At 39.2% G+C, this 15,168-nt stretch overlaps 2 protein-coding genes across 7 annotated transcripts in view; one reads left to right on the forward strand and one right to left on the reverse strand.

The window, feature by feature from the left end:
- The first annotated feature begins 12 nt into the window (after positions 1-12).
- itgb1bp1 (integrin beta 1 binding protein 1) lies at positions 13-5,424 on the forward strand. Of its 2 annotated transcripts, none has more exons than XM_055053205.1 (7): positions 13-116; positions 1,484-1,601; positions 1,678-1,756; positions 1,837-1,967; positions 2,584-2,676; positions 4,506-4,655; positions 4,732-5,424. In XM_055053205.1, the coding sequence occupies exons 2-7, from the start codon at positions 1,530-1,532 to the stop codon at positions 4,801-4,803; spliced, it is 597 nt and encodes a 198-aa protein (XP_054909180.1). In that variant the 5' UTR covers positions 13-116; positions 1,484-1,529; the 3' UTR covers positions 4,804-5,424. The 2 variants fall into 2 exon arrangements, with proteins under 2 accessions (XP_054909180.1, XP_054909181.1); XM_055053206.1 differs by having other exon boundaries at positions 31-116; positions 1,416-1,601.
- A 1,138-nt stretch (positions 5,425-6,562) lies between these two features.
- The window catches only part of asap2a (ArfGAP with SH3 domain, ankyrin repeat and PH domain 2a), a 36,604-nt gene continuing 27,998 nt past the window's right edge, over positions 6,563-15,168 (reverse strand). For 4 of the 5 annotated variants that reach the window (XM_055053212.1, XM_055053209.1, XM_055053211.1 and 1 more), the window contains 10 exons: positions 14,557-14,672; positions 14,216-14,283; positions 14,038-14,145; positions 13,446-13,680; positions 13,169-13,315; positions 12,174-12,279; positions 11,994-12,052; positions 11,790-11,857; positions 11,324-11,443; positions 6,563-8,171 (listed from right to left, as the gene is read on the reverse strand). In XM_055053212.1, coding sequence (XP_054909187.1) covers positions 8,097-8,171; positions 11,324-11,443; positions 11,790-11,857; positions 11,994-12,052; positions 12,174-12,279; positions 13,169-13,315; positions 13,446-13,680; positions 14,038-14,145; positions 14,216-14,283; positions 14,557-14,672 — 1,102 coding nt within the window. In that variant the 3' untranslated portion in view covers positions 6,563-8,096. The remainder of the gene's footprint in view (positions 8,172-11,323; positions 11,444-11,789; positions 11,858-11,993; positions 12,053-12,173; positions 12,280-13,168; positions 13,316-13,445; positions 13,681-14,037; positions 14,146-14,215; positions 14,284-14,556; positions 14,673-15,168) is intronic. The other variant, XM_055053208.1, reaches the window with a different exon arrangement.

Here is a 15,168-nt window from a genome sequence, read left to right on the forward strand (position 1 = left end):
CCCTTTAAGGCGGCTTGGGTGTCGGCTCAAAGAGGAACCGAAGAGTCCAAACTGGAAACTAGTTGAAAGAAGAAAAACATCCAAAACAAACATCTGAAGTTTGGCGGTTCGGACAGGTAAGCCGTGACTGACCCGGTTCCGAGCAGAGGGTCCGGCTCGGTTCTGTAGAAACTGCAGCGGTAGATGAACCGGGAGGATTTCATTTAGAAACATGTTTCTGAAATTTAACGGGTTTCAGCAGGAAGCTGCAGCATGGAGCTGGTTTTAAACCTGCTCCGGTTCTGGTTCTGGTTCTGATCCTCCACCGGTCCATTCTGACAGATCAGGTGATACGGACATGCAGTTTGATCCAGCCTCAGACATCAGTGTAGTAAGAAGTGCAGACTCTGGAAGTAACACAGTTTTCATTTATTTCACCTCCGAAAAATCTAAAAAGTGTGGCGTGCTTATGTACTTCTGAATAAGATGCACAGCTAGAAACTGAAAGCTCTTCCTGTTCTTCACAGTAAAATGACTTCAACAGAAAATGTCTGTGGACATCAGTTTTCATGTCTTAAGGGAAAACATTCCCATATCATGACTCTCCCTCCACCGTGTTACACAGAACATTCAGTTAGATGTTTTCCTGCACAAATAATAATTTGTATTTAGAAGGTTGAGTTTCTAAATACTCAACTTTAGAAATATTTTTTAATTTCGCACTACTTTCTACATCAGTTTATTTAAAAGCCTTGAGTTATGTTGCAAAAAATTTCATTACCAGATAATATACATGTTGAACAATCCTCTCGTTTGATTGTAAGAAAATGTGTGATATTTTATTTCATTCCCAGATTTCTTGTGGTTCTACGGTTCCTTTGGGCTTTTTCTTGTCAGAAACATTTTCGGACAAGAAAAAGCCCAGAGCACCCCTCTTGGTGGCTTGAAGAGAAAAGCAGCTCGATAAATTTAACTGGCAATTTAAATAATATTGAAATAATGTATCTTATTTTATTTTTCAAAAATTATTGTACAAATTCTGATGAAATTCTGATGAGAATAGGCCTCTCACGATAAATGTTGCTGGACGAGAAAGTGTCCGAGAACTCGATCTCGATAAATGATAATATTGTTGTTTTTAATGGCTTAATAATGGAAGAACATTTTTCTCAGAGATCAATAAACTGTAACACTAGAGCTGGAAGTCATTTTAAATATCCAAAACAAATAAATAAAACAAGTAAAATGATGTACGAACAATTATCCTTCAAGAAAAGTCTAATTACACTGAAGATTTTTAGCATCCAGATTTAATTTATGATGCGATTAATTGATTTATTGTGACAGGCCTTAAAGAAAAATATAAGAGTAAAAAAGATTGATAATTAAATATTGTTTTTGCTCGTTTTCTTCTCATGTGATGCAACCTTTCACAGCGCCCCCTGGTGACGGCCGAGGTGTAGAACACCGCGACGTTTGATCCGTTTGTTTTGTGGCGATGCAGGTCAGCGGGCCTGAGGCTTCGGATGCTTCGGTCGTCATGGTGAAGGATGTTTCGGAAAGTGAAGAAGCGGCACAGCAGCAGCAGCTCTCAGAGCAGTGAGATCAGCACCAAGAGCAAGGCACGACCACACGCTCCGTTAACCAGAACCAGAACCTCCCGGTGCCGTTCTAACCCAGCTCTCTGTCCCTCTGCAGTCCGTCGACTCCAGTTTGGGAGGACTGTCCAGGTCCAGCACCGTCGCCAGCCTCGACACCGATTCAAACAAGAGCTCAGGTCAGAGGGAACGTCGTGACGATGAGCTAAAACTTTCGCAGGTTTCGTTCTGTCTGCTAACCGAAGCCGATTCCCCGCAGGAAACAACGCGTCAGAAACATGCGCAGAGTTCCGGGTGAAATACGTCGGATCCATCGAGAACCTGCAGTTTGAGATGAGCAAAACCCTCCAGGAGCCTCTGGACCTCATCAGTTACATCGATGCTGCGCAGGTAAAAAGACTTCATTTAATTCAGCGACTACGGCTTATAACAGACGAACAAACGTTTAACCAGGAGAGACAAAATCAGCAATTTTCTGGCTGATTACCGATCTTTAAAAAGCCTGACCTGCCCTTTCCAATTTTGGCCCAAACGATTTTTTGTCTAAAATATCACAAGAAAGTTGCAGAGTTGGCAACAGAGGGGCGATTATTGTTACCTGTCAACATGCAGACCTGGTGGGAGGAGCTTACAGTCAAACCTCTGATGCAGAGCAGAAGAGGACGGGTTGGTTTTTAAACCTTTGCAGAAGTAGAGAAGATCTGCAGATAAGATGAGCTCCACAAGTAAGAATCGATCAATCGCTGATCTCCCAAACTCAAGAAAATAGGTACCAATAAATCGGTACCGATAAATCAGTACCAATAAATCGGTGCCGATAAATCAGTACCAATAAATCGGTGCCGATAAATCAGTACCAATAAATCGGTGCCGATAAATCAGTACCAATAAATCGGTGCCGATAAATCAGTGCACCCCTAGACAGAATATTAAGTTGAAACCACGTGGGGCAAAACAAACATGTTATATTTGGTGTAAGAACTAAATATTCTGCATTTCCTCACAGCAAGATGGAAAACTGCCGTTTGTTCCCGGAGATGAGGAGATGGTCCTGGGAGTGTCCAAGCACGGGGTCAAAGTGGCGTCAGTAGACCAGTGTGTGAGTAGCACAGCAACCATTTGGTTTTAAAAACTAAACACAGTTTAGTTTTCTCACATGCAAAGGTAAAATATATTTACAAAGATTTTAAAATCTTTTCTGCAGCTCAGTCTGTTCTGCTTGACTATTGGATTAACCAATTAGTAATTGGATAATAAATGGTGCTTAATGGGAGAATTTGATTCTGTGCAGAACATTTACAGACAGAAGGTTTTCCATCTCAAATGCAAAATTATTTTTATATGCATATATTATAAATTTTTGACTTAATTACTGCTGTGAGTGTTTCAGGAATTGGCATGAAAACACAACGATTAATCAAATACTAAAAGACTTGATCAGTCAATTAATTAATTGATCACTAAATGAGCTAATAATTGAACAATTAATTACAACTAATCAATAATTAATCCAGCTGACAATTAACCAATTAATGACTAATCAATTGTTAACTGACGATTAATTGATCAGTTGTTTAATCACAACTAATTAGCCAATGGTTAGGTGACTAATCAGTGATTAATCAGTAACTGATCAGTGATTAATCAGTAACTAATCAGTGATTAATCAGTAACTGATCAGTGATTAATCAGTAACTGATCAGTGATTAATCAGTAACTGATCAGTGATTAATCAGTAACTGATCAGTGATTAATCAGTAACTAATCAGTGATTAATCATTAACTAATCAGTGATTAATCATTAACTGATCAGTGATTAATCAGTAACTGATCAGTGATTAATCAGTAACTAATCAGTGATTAATCAGTAACTGATCAGTGATTAATCAGTAACTGATCAGTGATTAATCATTAACTAATCAGTGATTAATCAGTAACTGATCAGTGATTAATCAGTAACTGATCAGTGATTAATCATTAACTAATCAGTGATTAATCAGTAACTAATCAGTGATTAATCAGTAACTGATCAGTGATTAATCAGTAACTGATCAGTGATTAATCAGTAACTGATTAGTGATTAATCAGTAACTAATCAGTGATTAATCATTAACTAATCAGTGATTAATCAGTAACTAATCAGTGATTAATCAGTAACTGATCAGTGATTAATCAGTAACTGATCAGTGATTAATCATTAACTAATCAGTGATTAATCAGTAACTAATCAGTGATTAATCAGTAACTGATCAGTGATTAATCAGTAACTGATCAGTGATTAATCAGTAACTGATCAGTGATTAATCAGTAACTGATCAGTGATTAATCAGTAACTGATCAGTGATTAATCAGTAACTAATCAGTGATTAATCAGTAACTGATCAGTGATTAATCAGTAACTGATCAGTGATTAATCAGTAACTGATCAGTGATTAATCAGTAACTAATCAGTGATTAATCATTAACTGATCAGTGATTAATCAGTAACTGATCAGTGATTAATCAGTAACTGATCAGTGATTAATCAGTAACTGATCAGTGATTAATCAGTAACTGATCAGTGATTAATCAGTAACTGATCAGTGATTAATCAGTGATTAATCAGTAACTGATCAGTGATTAATCAGTAACTGATCAGTGATTAATCAGTAACTAATCAGTGATTAATCAGTAACTGATCAGTGATTAATCAGTAACTGATCAGTGATTAATCAGTAACTAATCAGTGATTAATCAGTAACTGATCAGTGATTAATCAGTAACTGATCAGTGATTAATCATTAACTAATCAGTGATTAATCAGTAACTGATCAGTGATTAATCAGTAACTGATCAGTGATTAATCAGTAACTGATCAGTGATTAATCAGTAACTGATCAGCGAGTGTTGTAGCCCTTCCTGTATTCAGTGGGTTTGTCCTCTGGGCAGGACGTGTTGCATCGACATCCTCTCTACCTGATCGTTCGCATGCTGTGCTACGACGACGGCCTGGGCGCCGGGAAGAACCTGCTGGCTCTGAAAACCACCGACACGAAGCAGCAGCGCTGCAGCATCTGGGTGTACCAGTGCAGCAGCTCGGTGAGTGGCTTTAAATATTAACGCACCTGCTGGGGGTTTGTTTTCAGGGTCAACTGATCCGTCTGTGTCTGAACAGGAGCAAGCGCAGAACATTTGCAAGGTGCTGTCGGCCTCTTTCGACTGCGCCCTGTCGTCAAACAAACCCTGACGCCGCTCCGCCTTTACACCCGCCAGCAGCCGGCGTAGCAGTAGCTTACCCAGGATGCACCTGCTTTGTAGCAGAAGGTATCCAGGCTGCTGCGTCTGATCACCTTTCAGTGTTTTACATTTTTAACCAACCCGTGGTCGGCGGGTTTACTGTGAGTGTTTTATTTACCCCCATTGAATGTATTTCTGTTTACTTTAATATTTTCAAACTAAACACCAAAAAGTGGAGCATTTCTAAAAAATGCTTTAATATAAATTGAAATGCTAAATGGTACAAAATGCTCTTGGCCATCTGCTTTAGATGGGAAACATTAATCCGCACCAAAACAATGGTACAAGTTCAAAGGTCACTCCTCTTGAGGAAACGATGATCATGTGTTTTACTCATGACAGTATTGGTACAGTCAGTCACTTTTAAAACTTTTTTTAATTTTTAGTTTAATTGGTAAAAACCTTTGGTACCAAATCCTTGTTTTTCTTTCATTTGTTGCAGTGATTATGTCTGCAGATATTCTGACATGGTTTTATTTGCATGTTTACAGTTCCTGACTTCATGTTGTACGATAAGTTTTCACTTTGCTCAAAATGTGAGAAAAAAATAAATGACTTGATGTGGTGCTTATGTGGGATTTTTGAGTGATTTTTAATCTTTAAAATCAACTAAAGTTCAGTCAAATTGGATGGAAAGGATCCAGCTTCAGTTAGATTTTGTTCCTTGCTTTGACTAGGCCAACCATACACAGCAATATACTGCAGGAAAGTGAACCATTACCTCAGTCTTAAGTTATTCACTTTGTAAAACTGGTTTTCTTTATTTGAATAGCTCAGATTCTCTATACAAATTAACCAAAAGCAACCCCACAGCATGATGCTGCTACTACCATGTTTTCCTGTAGAGTGGGTGTGCTAGCAAGTACTAATCAAACAACGCTAATGCTAAAGCAGTAGTTCTCCCAGCACGCTGTGCCAATATGGTACTTATTCTAACTTGAAAGCACTAATCAAACTGTTTCGAACACTATAGTGCTGCCCAAACATGATATGTAGCAGAAGCTAATGCTGAAGCGCTAATCCAACATTAGTGGTGCTAATTTGCTACATTTATGGTTGAAAGTTTATTTGTTCATGTGTTTTTCTGTACATTTCATTCGTTTGTTGTATATTTGCCTCTCGCTCAGTTTCTTTTAAAAAACTGAAAGAACAAGGAAGGAATCAGAACTGCAAAAACAGACGTCACTTCAAAATGTGAGCTTAACTATAAACATCTGGCCGAGTGTAGAATCAACAGTCGAAAACTAAAAAAACAGATTAATGGTATTTACACAGAGGTAAATTTTCCAGTTGGGTGACATTTGAAGGCAATTAGTTGCACCAGATTTTATCTGATTTTATTTATCTTTTATAAGTGTTATTTACAAAATAACACTTATAAAACTTTTCAATGTTTAAAACTATGTAATATTTCCCTTTCATTTAAAAACTCACCATTATGTGTTGGTATAAATACTTAAGCAAAGCATTCCACATGTATTTATTGGGGTTTTGATTGGCTTCATATTTTTTTAACTGGGCCTGGATTTGTTCATATTTTGAGAGAAGGTGATGTGTGCATTTTTAATTCTCACCAGTAGAGGGAGCCATTGGTGCATGATTTTAAAGATTTGAAAACATGTTTTTCCTTTTGCCTGCTTGGTGGGAAAAACTGGCTGCAGTTACACAGTAAATGAGTTAATTAGAAACTCCAAACAATCACACAGAGCTTTATGACATTATTCCATAATTTATTTTTCCAGTTGAACTTTTCCCATTCCCTTGCACATCAGGAGTCATGTTAGTGGTGATCAGACAGTTTGTCTTGTGGCTGCAGTTTGCTGAAAGACATTAACCGCTCTGATCTCATAAATACTCAAATGTATTTACATAAATAGGTGATTACATCTTGTTTCCAGTGAGTTCTTACAGTGAACGAAGAGACAGATTCTCTTCTTGTCATTCACAAATCCATGGAAGGCTCCGATTTCAGGTTAAATGCTTAAATATCAACAATATGAACAATAAGTTGCTCTGCAACTACGATGAAGTTAATTACACTGTATTTTCAAAACATCTACATCTCATGAGCCCAAACAGTGAGGACCTTCCTGGCTGGTTGTCGAGGGTCTCAGGCTTGAAGCAGACTAAAGTAAGCAGCCTGTTACAGTGTCCTAAAGGCCACAGTTCTCCCACTTTACTTCACTTTCCAACAGCTTTAAATCTATTCTTTAACTTGCAACTCATTCTGCACAGACGACTCATCACCTCCAACAAAACGTCTCATTCTTTTCATATGAGATGAGAACCAAAGACCTTCATCATTTATCAAGAACGCAACAACCAACTTGTCTAGAAGTTGCCGTCTGATCTAAAGGAATGGGGCGGTTACTGCCGCAGATTTGGCTCTGGGCCATTAAAGGTACAGACCTGGATTTGGGCGTTTACTACCTGAGCTAGTAGCCCATCAACAGAATAACCTAACAGTGGCTGTTAGCAATATAGGCAATACAAGTCTCTTGCCGGGTGCCATTCCACCAGCAGGTAACAGAAGCAAACAGAAAGCTTGTCCACTGAAACCAGAGTGAGTTTTCTGTTGCTTCCTCTGCTTGTTTTTGCACCGACCAGCTAGCCATCGATGGCGGTGTTAGCATGTGATAATTGAAAGGTTCTGTTTCACACTTACATTGAACAGATATAGTTATGACTGTAATAATCATTTTCTGCTTAAATAAAAGCTGTTTGACGATGAATCTCATACCAGTCCAAGCCGATGGTAAACCACAACATGGAACTAAAACAGGTGTGTGTGCGTGAGATGCATTAGCATAAATTCATCACAAAAGTCAGGAAGGAAGGAAGAGGAGGAGCTCTGCTGGCTGCAGCTTGAGAAGACTCGGAGGTTAATTTAGCACCAGTAGGAAAATCCTCCACACAGGAGCGTCACTAAAGATCTACCAACACTGCATCTACATGCGCAGCTATGGAATGTAAGCATTTGTCTAAGTTCACATTTGGAGGTGTGAAAATCGATTTCTCTGCACACTGCGGCTCTAGAGATGAAACAAACACTGTTCATGTGACCTTCATTTTGTTAAAACATGGTTTGTGACGGAAATAGGTTGTTTATTGCCAAAGGTTGTTCAGGGAAAACATGGTTTTCTTTAGATTCTGAGTGAGGGGCTGAACCTCCTGGGTCCTCAGACGGATGGCTGGCGACTAACGCAGCATCTCGTGACGCCTCCAGAGGACCCGAGCGGTCCGTCAGTCGGCGATGAAGACGACGAATGTGACGGGAAAGGCGCCTCTTCTCATTGGATCTCCTTCAATGTGGCCCAGCTGTGAAGAAGAAAGATAGAAAAAAGGTTAGAAAAGAGCTGAAGATCAAATGGAGGAAAAATAAACAGCTTTTGCTGAATTGGACAATCTAAAGAAAACACACAATTATTTATGAAGATGTAAAAAACACCAGCAGTATTTTTTATTGCAGCACCATCATCTCACACAGAAGATTTAGAAAAATCTAAATTTTAAGGAATAATTGCCAACAGTGATTGGTCCCCTAACAATCCATGACTTTAATTTCTCTGGGGTATAAATATGACGCGACACAGTTTGTGTGCCACTAGCTAGTAGAGGAAGCTAATCTGTAAAGTTCAATAGCATCAAAGTGTGACATCTTCTTGTCTCCATAGGAAACATTAGATGCTAATGGAAGCCATTTGGTTGGGAAGCATGAAAGGTCAAAGTTTTTCCATCCTACAGTCACAAAAGTAAACAGAGTTTGCTCACCTCTACTGGGACTTTAATGTTCAGACTTCACATTGCAGGTCTCGATGCTTCGTTACAATTAATTGCTGATATCCTATTTTTAATCTGGATGCTCGTTCTTTCTATTAATTAAATGCAATCGCAATTAGACTTTACAATGTGAATTAAAACAACGCAATGTGATTCAGTTCTACATGTGATTCAGTTCTACATGTGGAAGTGGCAGAAATCAGATTCCATTAGAGTGAAAAGTTTGGAACTGGGCAGTGAAAAAGTCGGTGCATTTCCTGTGCTGTGTGAACCGAGGCTCAATGGATAAACATGCATAGACTGCATGGGATCTGTGTCACAAACCTGTTTTAAATAAAAATCTCCTGGATTTGACTTGTAAACTAAAACTGGGATACCATTGTGTCATTAAATATAAATAAATTAAATATTAAATGTATGCAGATTATATTATTAGGATCCAAAACGTGGCCAAACCAAGTCATAAATATCTCAAGCACAAAATGAACCTTTTCAGACCCTCTGCAGCCTCCATGCTGCCCTGCTGGCAAAAGAAGGTTATGAACAGTAATAAACATCTTGGGCTCATTTAATTAAAGCTAATATTTCTCAGTTCTTACGGTGTTGCAATAAAAAATACATTCATTATAAGCCTTTTCACAGATCTTTCCCAGACCAGCCAACAAATGTGGCTGGACGTTAGGTCCCTGCTGACACACACACACACACACACACACACACACACACACACACACACACACACACACACACACACACACACACACACACACACACACACACACACACACAACTGTGTTATTTTAATGAAACACCATTTTCACTCAGATGATCCAACACTAATTAATTAAAACCAAATCATCTGACTAAGATGTGATAAATGGCTAAATATACAGGAAGGAAAAAAGACAAGCCGATATCCAAAAGTATATAATAAAACAAAGTAATTTGTAGTTTTTGCATCAAATTTAGTGCTACTTTTTATTTTTATTTATTTTTTTTATTTTTCCAATTCGGTTCTGAGACTTTTGGACTGAAAACAAAAGCAGCTCTACCTACTTTAAAATTACTACTAAGAGTGCTTTTGTTTTTGTTGTTTTACTTTTATGAACCTTTTGGAAATCAGATCATTTTCTTCTTCCAACTACAAGTAACATTTTTCCTCATGACTGCCAAAGTAGCTTTTAAATTCAAACCTTTCCAAACGTATTCACATCACGTTACATTACAACCACATTTTTATTGAGATTTTATGAGCAAGAGAAACACAAATTAGTGACGCGGAAAGAACAGATTGATGGTTGTCAGCGACTGACGCACTGCATGTAAAGTATATTAACAAACTAAATACGACGGTAACATTTTTACTTGAGGAAAAGAAATTTCCAGAAGGTCAAATAACTCTGTAAAACACACCATTCCTGATAGTAAATGGTGGCAGCTACATCATGGAGAGGGAAATGGTTTCCTTCAGATTAGTGAGAGTGGAAGGGAAAATGGATGGAGCTAAATACACAACAAACATGGAGAAAACCTGTTGAACGCTGCAAAATTTTTTATCCAGTTAATGGTTTAGATCAGAGGTCTTCAATGTCAACTGCTAAAAAATCTATTTCTGACTAAAACTCAGAACTGACTAAAACTAAAACTAAATATGTTGCATGAGTGTGAATACTTTGGTAAGGCACAGCAGATCATTTGCTTTAATTAACCACATCCTAATAAACTAAAACCAGGATTTTCTGAAGCCGAACTGAATCGAAGTGAACATCTAAACAACATACAGGTCAACCAGAGTCTAGATCACATCAAACTTCCAACTACTAAGAGTCCCTCTTTCATATTACCTGGGGTCGTAAAGAAGAAAGTAAGTCATTTTAAACGTTGTCTAGACCTGAAAATAAAAAGCTGGGACATGTTCTGCTCTGGCAATGTTCACAGATACAAGCAACAAGTCAGGAAACCAATCAGATTACTGAACGATGCAATGTTTGCCCCAACATCACCATCAATACCTTCAAAGCAAAAGCAGCACAAACAATTGCAAAAACATAGTGGAGTTGATTGACACCAATTTTGTTTGATTTGAAGAAGGTGGGCGAGGGAAACTTCACTCAGACAACCTTAGTATTAATCAACTCCATTAGTGCAGCAAAATGTTTTGTTTGTGCTGGTATCACTTAAAAGATATTAACAAAAATAGTATCCAAAAGTCACCAGAGGTCAACCCTCTCCCTCAAATCTACAAAATCAAACAACTTTGGTGACAATCAACTCAGCTACATTTGTGCTGGTTTATGCAACAAAAATTTATGCTGCTTTTACCTCGAAGATATTAATGATGACCTCTGGAAACATTTATTAATATCTCTGAAATATCAACACAAACCACCACAAATGTTTGACACAAATTTTGTTAGTTTTACAGAAAGGGAGATTGATTAAATGCAATCACATCTCCATACGTGGCTTAGATGAAAACAGACTGCAGCTAACAGAGGAATCGGCAACAGCGGGCGGAAAAAGAGGAGGACGAGGTTGGGAAAGTGTGTGGGTGGTGTTGGCTAGGATGAGGTCAGTTTTTTTATTTCAGCCAATGTGGCTCTAAAGAGGTCCGAGAGGGTCACACGGTCTGGCCACACTTTGTGATTTCATGGGAACATGAAACAATACGATACTTGAACGATACTAACCCACCACTCCTGGTCCTCCTCTCCATCCACCACGATCACCTCGCCCTCGGAAAACGTCAGCTCGTCTGGGTTGTCAGCTATGCAGTTGTAGATGGCCTTCACCCGCTTTGGTCTCTGCTTCTGAGACAACAAGAACAAAAACAAAGGGACGTTTTTATCAGCCTGGTTATTGTGTTTAAAAATAAGAGGAACAAACAGATATTCCATGTTTGCATGTTCTACAAACTGGGCCTAAACAGCTTCTTTATTCAAAGTGAGAGAGGACGGTCTTAGTCAAAAGCCACATGTGGACTACAGGAAGCAGATTTAATGGGCAGGAAGTCAATATAAACTCTGGAGCAACAAGAAGAAAGATTACAAAACACAAATAAAGAAAAGAAATGACAATATGATCACGCTGTGGAACAAAATAAACAATTAACCAAAATACAACTCGGATGAATATGAAGACAAATGAAAGACTTACTGGAAATGCTTTCCTTGACACGAAGGCCAGAGGCACCGAGTTCTGGGGGCATCCTGGCACTTCCTTAGCTGGAACAGGAAACAGGAAACTACATCACACAAACAGCAAAACCTTCCACACTTTCAAAGGGAAGGTGGAAAAACTTCCACAGATGTAAGACAAGCTGCATTCTGTCATCTGGTGCCTTCCTGTTTATTTACTCACCTGCTCGTTCTACAGACTCACTTTGATTCAGGAATCCTCGGCTGAAGCTTTTATCATTGCTGGAAGTAAAATAAATATTCAGTTTACCACTCAAGATTCCAGCAGCACTGCTGCACATTTATTACATTAAAGTCAGAGCCGTGATGTTTACATGACTCCACCGTTTCGTTTTGTTCTTACCCAGCAGGGGATTTAGGTGGCACTGACCGGGTCCCCAGCGGACCTTGACCCGACTTGGACTGGATGCTCATGGCTTCCATCTTGGCTATGGGGGCGGGACCCAGACCTGCAACCCACATCAGAACAAGATCTTAGAATAACGAACCTCTCAACAATGGACTCTTTCGAAGATAATGGAAACCAGTGAATGTGTGACTGAATGCAGATCAGACTCTACTTCACCAGGAAGCTTCGATACTTCAGGAGATGACGCTGCAAAGAGGGATTTGAAACCCTCCTACCAAATACTTTCCATTTCCTAATTTCTTAGATGGATACTTTTTACTTTCATTTGAGTAAAAGTATGTTGATGCAGTGCTGATCTTAGTTGAGTCCAATTTTTTGTTCCTCTATTCATTTTTGGTTCATTGTGTTAGTTTATCATCCACAGCTACTGACAAGACATTTCAGATCAGAACATTTCATCAAACAAACAAAACTTTAATACAAAAATATGTTTTTTATGAAAAATAACACCTATTTTTCCGAAAGGTAACTGAATCTGACTGTATTTTCTAAAATGCAATAATAGTGATGCTAACATTAGCATGTCATCAGAGTTTAGAATGGAACAGTTTAACCAATTACAAAAATAATTTACAAAACTGATAAAGGGATCATGTAAAAAATAAAATAAACAGATGTACTTGCAGGCTAGAATAGCTACCAATGGCTGTAATTTCCCAGGACTGTTTTTATATGTCAATAGTCTTATTAAGTCATTTTTAACATCTCCAATAGTCGCCTGGCTTGAACGCATCACAGACAAGGATTCTATATGTTTTGTTTGGTCAAAGTTCATGTGATCAAATTTCTTTTAAATTATGTTTGTTGACTTGTAATGTTTTTGTATTGTGTGGACTCTGGAGGTGAGTTGAGTCTGTTGTGTTACAGACTGACTTTTCCAAATTGGACAATAAATAATGGTAATTTGGTCTCATATCTCAGGTTCATACCTCCAGTAGAAGTGAGCCTCATTGGGGGAACAGGAGGATGCATGTTGGGAGGGTCTGAGGACGACCGCTGCCGGCTGACCAGGTCTAAAGAACCGGGTTTCCAGGTGCTGGAGGTGGCAGACTGACCGATTCCCCCCACAGATTGGGCTGAAAGAGATGGGAATGGAGGAACTTCATGCTTATCTGTACTTTATCTCATTACATTTATTCTCACAAATTACATCTAGATATTTCTGGCCCGTCCTGGTTCTGTAATTCTGTCAACACCAGGTCTTACCCAGGTTCCTTGGGGGCAGGGGAGGGGCAGAGGTGGAGGCCGACTGAGGGGCGCCGGTGTTCAGGATGGTTCCGTAAGTCTCGTTGTTCACCAGGCTGGGCATAAAGAGGCGGTGCTTGTCCTTGCTGAGGCCCGCTCCGTCCCGGCCGGTGGGCCCCAGACCGGACTGCAGGTGGGAGTTACTGCTGGGGGCATAACAGCTGACGGGACGGTCGTCTCTCCGATGGGGGCTCGGCTGGAAGAGGTTGAAACCAAGGATTATGCATCCATAACATTGAGACATAAATTGTTGCAAAATTAAGTACATTTACACAAAAATCTCACCATTTGTAAGTATCTTCACTGTAAATTCACCCCTTAAGATTAATTTATTAGTTTATTTACAAAGACTGTTGATTTGGGTTAAGTTACTGTTAAAAGTCATAACTCATATAGAGATTCAGTGTCATAACTCTGATATTTAATCATTTTGAAATGCAAACACAATATTGGAAATCAACGGATTCAATGTAGTCATTTTAAGATTTATATTTGTGATGTCAATTTCCAAATGAACAGTCATAATCCTGACATTTTAGGACGTTTTTCTCACCTTCTCATCCAGATCCTCATCGCTCTCATCCAGGTCCTCGTGCTTCAGGCGCCACTCGTACTCAACGTGGACGTGAGCGTTGAATTTTCCTGCCAGAGCTTGGTTGAGCTGTAAACACACACATGGTTTGCTGGCAGCTCCTGCAGGTCGGAGGCGTGGCGGAGGTTTTAATACTCACCAGCTCCTCACACTGAGCATGTTTGAGTCTCCGGGCAATATCCAGCGGCGTCTCGCCGGCTTCGTTCGCTTAAAGTGGAAATAAAAACAGTAGTAGTGTGGCATTGCTCTCTAATTCCCCTGCAGACGAGGACAAACATGCTGCCCATTTTCTCTCCTGTGTAATTAAGCCATTTCCAGATTACTTCCCACACTGAGCAGCTTCTCTGAATCTGTTATCTGGCTGTTTTGTTGATTTTAGAGCACAATCATGAGTGTTGTGAGGGAAAAGGCCAGCAGGGTTTGTTCTCTGTGTGGGAACCTGATTTATTCTTCTGAAGAAATTCAACATGCTGAACTTACCAATATCTATGGAGGCTTTTCCTCTCAGCAGCAGCTTCAGACATTCACTGTTATCAGTCAGGCAGCAGTAGTGCAGCGCTGTGCTGCCTTTGGCCGTCTGCTTGTCCAGATTCAAACTACAGAGGAAACAAAATAAACACTTTACTCTCTGAATGATTCAAGAACCTACAAAAATACCTTTTTTTAGACCCATACACTGGAGAAGTTTGTGTGTCTGAAGTCAACTAAACTGGAAACAGATAATCTGTAAAAATATTGATCTACTTTGCATTCTCCCAGTGCTAACTGGAAACAACCAATCAGAGACAAGAGGCGGGTCTTAGCGCTGTCAATCACAATCTACCACACTGCAGCCAGCAAAGCCTGACATGAATTCTAAAGCTTGTTAGCGTAGCCTCCATTGGATAAACAGATTTCGTGCGACAGTGAGTCGTTTCTCCATCATTAGCACATTTAGCAGCGAATTCATGATTCTGATTGGTTGTTTTTGGAGCATTTTTTTGAGACGGCGAAGGAGATGAAGGAGATCGATCCTTTTACAATTACCTGCCTCACAAACTGTCAAATATATTAAAAAAACATTTTTTATGAAAGTTACATCCTGCAGCTTTA

The sequence above is a fragment of the Poeciliopsis prolifica genome, unplaced genomic scaffold (assembly GCF_027474105.1).
Source record: "Poeciliopsis prolifica strain line A6 unplaced genomic scaffold, Auburn_PproV2 SCAFFOLD037, whole genome shotgun sequence".
In the NCBI taxonomy this organism is placed as follows: Eukaryota; Metazoa; Chordata; class Actinopteri; order Cyprinodontiformes; family Poeciliidae; genus Poeciliopsis; species Poeciliopsis prolifica.

Excerpts from the sequence above, each read along its gene's own strand:
- itgb1bp1 (XM_055053205.1), top strand. The coding sequence starts at position 1,530 with ATGTTTCGGAAAGTGAAGAAGCGGCACAGCAGCAGCAGCTCTCAGAGC. Across the intron at positions 1,602-1,677 it reads AGATCAGCACCAAGAGCAAG|TCCGTCGACTCCAGTTTGGG; the intron begins GCACGACCACAC and ends GTCCCTCTGCAG. Across the intron at positions 4,656-4,731 it reads TGTACCAGTGCAGCAGCTCG|GAGCAAGCGCAGAACATTTG; the intron begins GTGAGTGGCTTT and ends GTGTCTGAACAG.